At 36.5% G+C, this 10027-nt stretch overlaps 1 protein-coding gene across 1 annotated transcript; it reads left to right on the top strand.

The window, feature by feature from the left end:
• Nucleotides 1-284: 284 nt before the first annotated feature.
• LOC142168683 (PRA1 family protein D-like) lies at nt 285-1060 on the top strand. Its single transcript, XM_075229345.1, has one exon. The coding sequence runs from the start codon at nt 382-384 to the stop codon at nt 886-888; it is 507 nt and encodes a 168-aa protein (XP_075085446.1). The 5' UTR covers nt 285-381; the 3' UTR covers nt 889-1060.
• Nucleotides 1061-10027: the final 8967 nt, after the last annotated feature.

Here is a 10027-nt window from a genome sequence, read left to right as displayed (position 1 = left end):
TACAAATATAGGGTTCCAAAAAAAGTCACTGGGTTCGCTCGAACCCGCACCCACTACTGTAGTTCCGCCCCTGCCTGGAAGGTAGTAAGTATACCGTAAAATAAGTAACCCACGAAATTAGTCGAGATGCATGCAAACTGACTCAAATACCCGTCAAACTATATAGGAGCACAATGGGTATGAAGCAAATGAATGTTTGGGTCAAATCGATATTTAGCAATATATTTGGGGTACAACTGAAAGGCAGTAGAAAAACTATAAATCTTGGTTCCCCACTTCCACGGTTCCACCTATAAACCCAATTACTTCACCTTATATTCCTCATTTACCGAATCAGCTTCGAATTTTCCGACCCGGAAAAAAAGAAGATCAAACTTCCCGATGTCTTCTCCTCCGCCGGACGCTGGACCAATTGCCGCCGTCACCGTTCGACCGTGGCCGTTATTCATCGATACCGCTGCCCTCAGCCTCCCAATCTCCTTCTCCGACGCAACATATCGGATCAACAAAAACCTCCGTTATTTCGCCGGTAATTACGTGCTAATCATCCTCTTTATCCTATTAATCACCCTAATTCTCCGTCCAATTTCACTCGTGTTGTTCCTAACCATATTCGCCGGTTGGATTTACCTCTACTTCTCCCGTAATGAGCCGTTGGATCTTTTTGGCTTCGATGTTGATGATAGGTTCGTGTTAGGGTTTCTGAGTTTGGTGACTGTCGTTGCGCTTCTGGTTTTTAAGATTTGGACGAATGTTGTCGTTTCAATTGGCTTTGGGATTGTGATTCTGTGTGTTCATGGTGCACTTCGGGCTCCGGAAGATCAGGAAGATTCACCTTATGGTGCTTTGCTGTCAGAAAGTCCCAGAGGGGATTATACTATTGTTTGAACTTTCATGATTCAATATTGTTTCAATTTTAGGGGAAAACTTGAGTTGGGTAATGTAACTAGTATTGTTAAATTGATGGAATTGGTTTTGGTGAATTCGTTAGAAATGTGGAGAGTTGAATTTGTGAAACAATTGCGGATTTTACTTCTTTGATGTAGTTGAATTTCCTTGTTATGTGCTAGAGGTAAACTAGTTTTAACCTGGCTGTCAGTCTACCGCAGGCTTGGGAATGGCAATGTGAGCAAAGCTCGTACTGTTGTTGTTATTGTTGTGCTAGAGGTAAACAGTGTGTTTTTTCGGATTTAAAGTGGTAGCTGCATTGCCATTAATGATGATTTGATGGTCAATACCAGTCCAAGAGGGAATGGTACTATTTGTTGAATTTCAATGTCGATTTAGGCTTTTCTTTTTCATTGGGATATGGTTGAGTATAGCCAAAAATGAGTTGGTAGTGTAATTAGTATTATTTAACCGTTGAAATTGGTTTTGTTGACACTTTCCAGATGCGGGTTGTTAAAGACTGAGGCCTTTTGTCTCTTGTTGGATTCTATGTTGGGAAATAAACTGGTGCTGTTTTTCATATTCTGCATAGTGATTGTTTTTGGTTTCAAGTCTCACTGCCACAAAAATGTTTGCATGTGCTTGGTCCAAGTAACCAATTATGCCTGCACTTGAGTAGGTGTATTGCAAATTTAAAATGAATATCTAAAGTGTCTTCTTTCTACTAGTAACTTAATCTTTAGATGAGGTGGTTCACATACTTCAATGAGATCAATTGTGAGATTGAGTTAGTTTGGACTGGAATTGTTGAATTGCCAATGAAAACTGTTTCTGTGCTTTTTCTTGTGCATGATGTGGACGTGAATGATTGTTTGGTGATCAAAACTTGGTTGATTATCAATTTAAGAGTTGGTTGATTTGGAGTATAGGTTTAGGTTTCCAGTTCTATATAAAGTCTGATTGCCGTATATTGTCTGTATTATGTTTCACTGGTTCTACAAGCTTGGTCTGTTCATGTTTTTTTCTAGCTTTTTCTTGGTAGTGGGTTAATTATAGGAGTAGTATATTTGTTTCAATGTTATACTAGTTCGTAACCCTTTATTTTTTACTCTTCTCTAGTTGTGTTAAAGAAATAGTAGGTATCAAGACTTGTGTTTAGAGAGGGAGTACAGAATGAAGATGAAGGCAATGTGGGATAGTTTGTTTCTTGTTTTAAAAAAGGTATATGCGTGGTGTGATTCTGCTTGGTTTCTATTTTCCTATTGCTTTTTTATTTGATAACTCAGTTTTTATAGTGCCAAAGCGTGAACTGATTTAAGTTTGGTTTGGGAACCTCAAGGACCTGTTCTGCATCTATTTCCATTCCCACCTGGTTTGGAACGTCAAAGACTGCAAATAATTGGTGACTTACTTGGAAGTGTTTCTAGCATTTTGATCAAAAGACCCTGCAGTCTTGAAGTAAATTTTGGTACAAAAGTACATATTAGCTTTTATTGCTTGAAAACCCCTTCTATCTCAATGGAGCTCTTATATCCCTTTCTTTGTCGACCCATCTTCACTTGCTCTGTTGGGTAAGGTAATTCTTATACGAAAATTGTCTGGTGTTGAGGACCTTTTTACCTTAATCTGAAGTTTTCCATCATCCATGGTTAAAGGTAGCCTTCTTCTGTAGGGTACTGATAAATTCTCTCTTTATTTGATAGCTTGTTGCTAAAAACTTTCCCAGGTTAAATGCACTGGTTTTGGATCTACATTTGGTCTTCCAATACGCCTGATTTGTGTTCAGATTGCTTCTTTCAGTTGCTAATTCGCATCTTTCTACTGTTGGATTGATTAGATAAAGATTTTTCTTGAACTCGTTAGGCTGCAATGACTCCTAGACTTGATCCTTTATTACTTTCTTTTTGAGCAGAAACTTAACTATGAGAAAAATGTGATTTTGAAATGGAAATTGCCGTTAGAATGAAGGTAGTTGTCTGAGAGTAGTTTTGAGATTTTTCTTGGAAGTTGGAACTGTGAGTTTGTTAACTTGCTGAGCCTCTAGCTGGTAACTTAGTTACGTGCAAATGGAATCAAATTACTGTGTTACTTCCTTCTGAACTATAGTCTGATTATGCTCTATCACCATGAATTTGATTTCTGAATAAAGAGCAAAGTCAAAATAACAGAAAACCAAGTCTGATTTGCTAAATTGTACGCTGTTATATTATTTGCTGAAAATGGGTAAAGACAAACGTAAAACCTTGGTGATTGCGACATGTTTTTAGAGTTAATTTGACGGATTATACAAGAATTTTCAACAATATTAGTCATTAATCAAGACTAACTGACTTTTCAAAAGTTTGGTTGAACAGGCTAATAATCTAGTTTTGATTCGACTAAGGAACAATACATGCACTGCACGTCTTTGTCAAACGACTTCATTAGTATGAAAAGAGAAATATCAAAAAATTTATATACAAGCATTCTTGCGTGTATGTACTAAATGTTTTTCGTTATACTAGCTTATTTTGTAACTTTTTTTTAGTGTTAAAGTGTTAACCATGATAAAACTTCATTTTAGCTTTTAACTATTATGGTTAAATTGCTTCGTTTGGTATAAACATCGGGTGGGAACAAAAATTTACAAGTATTGATCTTTGAATTCTTGTCCAAAAACATCCTTTTTGAATGTGCACATGAAGTATCTCTAGAGAAAAAATCATTCGTAATGGATTTTAGAAGTGATCAAGCTTCATCCTCCCGTTCACCACCAAAATATAAAGAATAATGATGTTTGGAGGGACGTTTAATTTTGAATTTTCATGTGCAAGTTTTCTGATTTTCAAAATATGACGTTGATTTTGTGAGAGTGGTTGACTAAACTAATGTATGAGAGTTGTTCACTTCTAAAAATATTAATTATGGTTATTGTTTATGGGATACTTAAAGGATGTAATTTAAGTTGTATATATACTTTAGAGATGTTGCCGTCAAAAACTCGTATATGCGTTGCAATTGTTGTCATTAATATAGCCAATACTTATGACGCATATGACACAAAATAGTGCTGACATGGGTTTTTTTTTATTGGTTGGTATATATGCAAAGTATACTGTTATTAATTAATTTATTCATGTTCTTAGCATTGTAATTTGAAAATAAATATATCATGATCCTTGATTACTACAATCCCATTTTGATTGATACAAGAATAATGCATATGCGAAAGAGAAAAATATATACAAGCAATGATATGTATACGTACCAAAATTTTATCACGTAAGCCAATCAAAGCGCTTATGACACAAAATAGTCGACGTGTCAATTCTTGGTTGGTTCATCACACACAATAAAATGTGTTACTAATTTATTTATTTCATACTCAATGTTAATAATGTAATTCATAATTTAAATATCTTATGACTCGATTATTCATAATTAGTAAGTGCCAACTAACTCTCTTCACTTTGCCAAGGTAGTTAAGAAAAAATGAAAAACATCTATTAAAAAGTTATTTTATAAATCGTTGTGACTATATTCTTTTTCATCTTACCACACGTGTTACTTGCCTAAATTCTCGTCTTTGATTAAACCACAAGAGAGCAAAAAATAAGAAGGGTACGTGAACCACGTGAACAATTACAAGATAATTAACCTTGTAATTGTTTCGTGTTATTAGAAGGGACATTAGTTTTGTAATAGTGGTTAACACACGTACGAGAGTTGTTCACCTCTAAAAACATTAAAGATGTTCATTGTTGATACTTTAAGTATGTAATTTAAGCTGTGTATATACTTTAGGAAAATTTTGGTCATCCTATCTAATTATGACGTGTATGGGGATATGGAAAATTCATGATTGTCTAATATATGCAATAAATTCTGCTTTTAATTTATTTTACGATCTTGGCAATGTAATTTGAGAACTAAATATCTATCTAAAAGGATATTTTATAAATCATAAACGGTTGAGGTTTTAGTCTTTTTCACCTTTAAACACATGTGTAGTGTCTAAATCCTTGTCTTTATTTAAAACATAAAATATAAAAAACAATATACGAAGGTAAATCAAGTGTAACGACCCGACTTGTCGTTTTAAAAATTAACGCCCCGTTCAGTAACTTAAGGTCTCGAGTAGCTTCGCAATATGTATTATGACCCGTGAGAGTGGTCGAGTTTGATTTACTGAAGATTCGGAATTTAAGGAAAAGAACAATCCTTATTTAGAAGCTTAAATGGAAATAGTTGACCGGAGAGTTGACTTTTGAGCAAACAACTCCGGAATAGAATTTTGATGATGTCAATAGCTCCGTATGATGATTATGGACTTAGGAGCGTGTCTGAAAAATTATTCGAAGGTTTGTAGAGGAATTTGGCTTGAAATGGCGAAAGATGATTTTTTTGGGAAGTTTGACCGGGGTTGACTTTTTGATACCGGGGTCAGAATCCGATTCTGAAAATTTGAATAGCTTCGTTATGTCATTCATGACTTGTCTGCAAAATTTGAAGTCATTCCGGATTGATTTGATGTGTTTCGGCACAAGATATAGAATTTGAAAGTTGAAGTTCATAGATTTTGATTTGAAGTGCGATTCGTCGTTTTGATGATGTTTGATGTGATTTGAGGCCTCGAGCGAGTCCGTGTTAGGTTATGAAACTTATTGGTATGTTTAGATGGGGTCCCGAGGGCCTCGAGTGTGTTTCGGATGGGCTACAAGTCATTTTCTTCTATTTTGAACTGTTGAATCTATCATATGGTTTCCTTAATCGCGTTCGCGTCATCTCCTTCGCGTTCATGAAGTGTTATTGGGGAGGAGGAATTATTTGTTCTACGCGTTCGCGAGCCTCCATCCGAGATCGCGAAGGTCTGCCTTTCCCTTCTTCGCGTTCGCAGCTCCACATTCGCGTTCGCGTAGTAAAAACTGTGAGCTGGGGACGGGTGATCATTTCCTCTACGCGTTCGCATTCTTCTGTCCGCGAACGCGTAAGTATGCCTTTCCCTCATTCGCGTTCGCCTGGTTCTTCACGCGTCCGTGTAGCTCAGTTCGTGGGCACCCGATTTTCCTTCTTCGCGATCGCACAACTCTGTATGCGATCGCGTAGCACCTTTTGGGCAGTAGCCACTTTCCTTCTACGCGATTGCATTCGTTCTTCCGCGATCGCGATGCTGTGATGCCTGGGCAGAAACATTATGTTTTAAAAATGGGACTTCGTCCCATTTTCCATTTTTGACGGATTGGAGCTCGGGAAGATGCGATTTTCGGGAGTTTTTCAGAGAAAACAACGGGTTAAGTGTTCTAAACTCAATATTGGTTAAATTACCCGAATCCATGGTTGTTTTTAACATTTAATCGGTGAATTTAGTTGGAAAAATTGTGAAAACCCTCTTGGTTTAAATTTAAGATTTGGAGGTCGAATTGTTATTGGAATTCTATAAAATTGGTATGGTTGAACTCGTATCGGAATGGGCGTTCGAATTTCATGAAAATTATGTCGGGTTCCGAGAGGCGGGCCATGCGTTGACTTTTTGGAATAAATTTTTAAGTCGACGTTTTATTATCTGGAATTATTTCCGATGAATGTTAATGAAGTTACACAATTAATTTGGATAGATTTGAGCGGTCCGGAGGTCAATTCAAGCAAGAAGGCGATTTTGGAATATCGGCATAACTTCAAAAAGGTAAGTGTCTTGCCTAACTTCGAGTGGGGGAATTACCCCTTAGGCATCGAGTCTTGTGTGCCATATTGTGTAATTGAAAATCATGTACGCGAAGTGACAAATACGTACTTGGTTTATATGTGTAAATTATATCGGTTGAAATTCATAGACGCCCTTAAGTATTGAGTTGGAAAATTGTTGTAACTTATTAAATCCCTTATTTGTCATGCCTCATTCCTTGTTTGCCGAGGTTGTTTTTATATGATAATTTGGTGTGATTGCTACATGACTTTTATGTGAACTCTGTGTTTGTTTGAGTTGCCATTTTTATGGAAAATACTTTCATTATTGATTTTATCTACAGATAATTTAAATGAAAATTTTAGTTAATAAGATGAATTACTTTTTAGTTCACATTGTTGAAAATTTGGTATTGAATTATAAAGGCCATGAATCATATTGAGAAAAAGTGCCAAATTGTAAAATATTATCCGGTTGATTTGTTCATTCCCGAACATTTTGTTAAGATATTCTACACATTATGATCGAGTCGTGGCTCCTTATTGTGAATTTTTTTTATGTTGTAATATTCGAGCACTTGATGTACAATTTGTGATATGTTATAATATTTGAGCAATTGATGTGCAATTTGTGATATATTGTAATATTTGAGCAGTTAATGTGCAATTGTGATATGTTGTAATAGTTGGGCACTTGAGGTGCAAGTTGTATTATGCTATGATATTTGGGCACTTGAGGTACGATTTGTGAAATATCGTGATATTGATACGCATACGGTGAGAAAAGGGTGGATTGAAACGCGTAGCTAGTAGGGGAACTACTAGAAGTCATACAGTGATATAAGGTCAGGGTGTTAAAATGCATGCGATGAGATAAGGATGGCTTGAAACGCGTGGCTAGTAGGGGAACTACTAGAAGTCATGCGGTGTGATAAGGGTGGCTAAAACGCGGAATGCTATTTCGGGAGAAAAAAATATTTTTTTTAAAATTTAATGTAAAGGCTCCCGCGGTGATATAAGTAAATAAAATATTTGCGAATTTATTTATGATTTGAGACTACCAGGCGGTACCTCGGGAGTACCCTTTTGTTGATATTTCTCTATGGCTGCACTTGCCTTTGGTTATTTTGTTTTTTCGTAATTTATAAATTCTTGTGTTCTCCGTGATATATTATTTCATTTAATATTAAGTGTTTTGTATTTCTTGATGTATTGTGTTGACCTTGAATTTTTTGTACGAGACTTTGAGGATTGTATTTTTGGGTTGTACTTGTTTTGATGATTGAGTTGTTTTAAGTGAAAGAAAATTTTTAGTATGTTTTAATTTAATAAATTTTATATACAAATCAGTAGTTTATTTGATGCTTTATTTTAATGAAAATGTCATTTTCTTCACTCAAACAATTTCTAAAATAAACTTACCTTTTTGTTGATTTCTTACTTGATTTAAAGATTTTTACCTTACTTTATTGAAAATAAATTAATCATGTGGATCTTATATACAATGATGATTTTATTATTGATACCTGAGTTATCCGTGTGATGGTGATAGAAATATGGGTACGAGGTACCGTAAAAAATATAAAAGTGGGTTGAGACCCGTAATTTTTATGATTGTGAAATGAGGTGCCACATGGTGACTTTTACTTGAAAATATATTTATTGAAAAGTATTATAACCTGAGAATTTTTATTTGAAAAATATATAGATGAAAGAATTTATATTTAAAGGACTTGATTAATTGGTTGTACTTGTGTTTTCTTATTCGTCTGAGCAATAATTATGATATTCTTGTTGCCTTGTGTAACGACCCGGCCGGTCATTTCGGGAGTTATAGCCCCGCTTCCCCCATTTCTATTTCCTTTATTCTTTTAAGCTATATTATGATATACCGGGTTAGTTGGTTCGGGTCCGGAGTGGTTTCAGAGTGAAATGAGACACTTAGTCTCTTATTTAGAATCTTAAGTTAGAAAAGTCAACCGGATGTTGACCTATGTGTAAACAATCTCAGATTTTAATTCTGATGGTTCCGTTAGCTCCGTTAGGTGATTTTGGACTTAGGAGTGCATCCGGAATGTGATTTGGAGGTCCGTGGTAGAATTAGGCTTGAATTGGCGAAATTGAAAATTTGACGATTTTCGGTCGGCAGTGAAAAATTTGATATCGGGGTCGGAATGGAATTCCGAAAGTTGGAGTAGGTTTGTAGTATCATTTGTGATTTGTGTGCAAAATTTGAGATCATTCGGACATGGTTTGGTTGGTTTCGACATCGAATGTCGAATTTGGAAGTTTAGAAGTTCTTAGGCTTGAATCCGAGGGTAATTTGGTGATTTGATGTTGTTTTGAGAGATTCAAAGGTTTGTTTAAGTTTGTATGTTGATATATAACTTGTTGGTATTTTTGGTTGAGGTTCCGAGGGCCTCGGGTGAGTTTCAGATAGTTAACGGATAGTTTTTGGACTTTGCAAAATAGTTGATCTGCTGGTATGAACTTTCTGGTTTCCTTATACACGATCGCGTGGGTAGGTCCGCGATCGTGTAGGCTTATTTGGGGGTAGAGGTGAGTTGTTCTATGTGATCGCAGGGTTTGGGATGCAATCGCGTGTGTGTGTGCAGTTGTGCTTCGCGAACGCGTGGACAGTACCGCGTTCGCGTAGAGGTATCGAGCTGGTGAAGAGGCGAGGTGATTGCTCTACGCGATCGCGTGAGTTAGGATACGATCGCGTAGGTTTGGGAAGCAGTTATATGCGTTCGCGTGGGAGATTCCGCGTTCTCATAGAGTAAATATGTGGAGCAGCCTGTTTGTGCTTCGCGATCGCGAGGATATTTCTGCGATCGCGATTAAGGGAAATCTGGACAGTAGTGTTAAATTCCAAAATCGAGGATTTGGACTCATTTTTCATATTTTGAGCTAGAGACCACGGATTTAGGCGATATTTGAAGGGATTTTCAGGGAGTTGATTGGGGTAAGTGTTTCTCACTTGGTTTTGGTTAAATTCCATGATTATATCTTGATTTTTATCATCTAAATTGTGATTTGGGTTGAAAAATTGGGGAAAAAGTGAAAGAGTTCTTGAGATGGAATTTTGAGGTTTTGAAGGGGATTTTATTGTTGGATTTTGGTAAATTTGGTATGACTAGACTCGTGAGTGAATGGGCTTTCAAGTTTTGTAAATTTTGTCAGATTTCGAGACGTGGGCCCGGGGGCCGGGTTTGAACCAATTTTGGGTTTTTGGTCTCAATTGGTAGTCTTTCTTTGGAAGTCATTCCATTAGCGTATACTTATGGTATTGTACTGATTGTGAATAGATTCGGAGCATTTGGAGGCCGAGTCGAGAGGCAAGAGCATTGCGGGGTAGAGATTTGACCGGATTTCGTATCATTCTACTACTTTGAGGTAACGCGCATGCTAGGTGACAGGCGTGTGGGCGTGCACTGTTGGGGATTGTGACTTGGTCCGTCCCGTAGCAACTATAAAA

The sequence above is a fragment of the Nicotiana tabacum genome, chromosome 14 (assembly GCF_000715075.1).
Source record: "Nicotiana tabacum cultivar K326 chromosome 14, ASM71507v2, whole genome shotgun sequence".
Taxonomy (NCBI): Eukaryota; Viridiplantae; Streptophyta; class Magnoliopsida; order Solanales; family Solanaceae; genus Nicotiana; species Nicotiana tabacum.
The sequence above is the reverse complement of the archived record's forward strand: the minus strand, read 5'-3'. Positions and strand labels throughout refer to the sequence as shown.

What these genes read in the sequence shown, in the direction of transcription:
- LOC142168683 (XM_075229345.1), top strand. Translation starts at nt 382, where the DNA reads ATGTCTTCTCCTCCGCCGGACGCTGGACCAATTGCCGCCGTCACCGTT.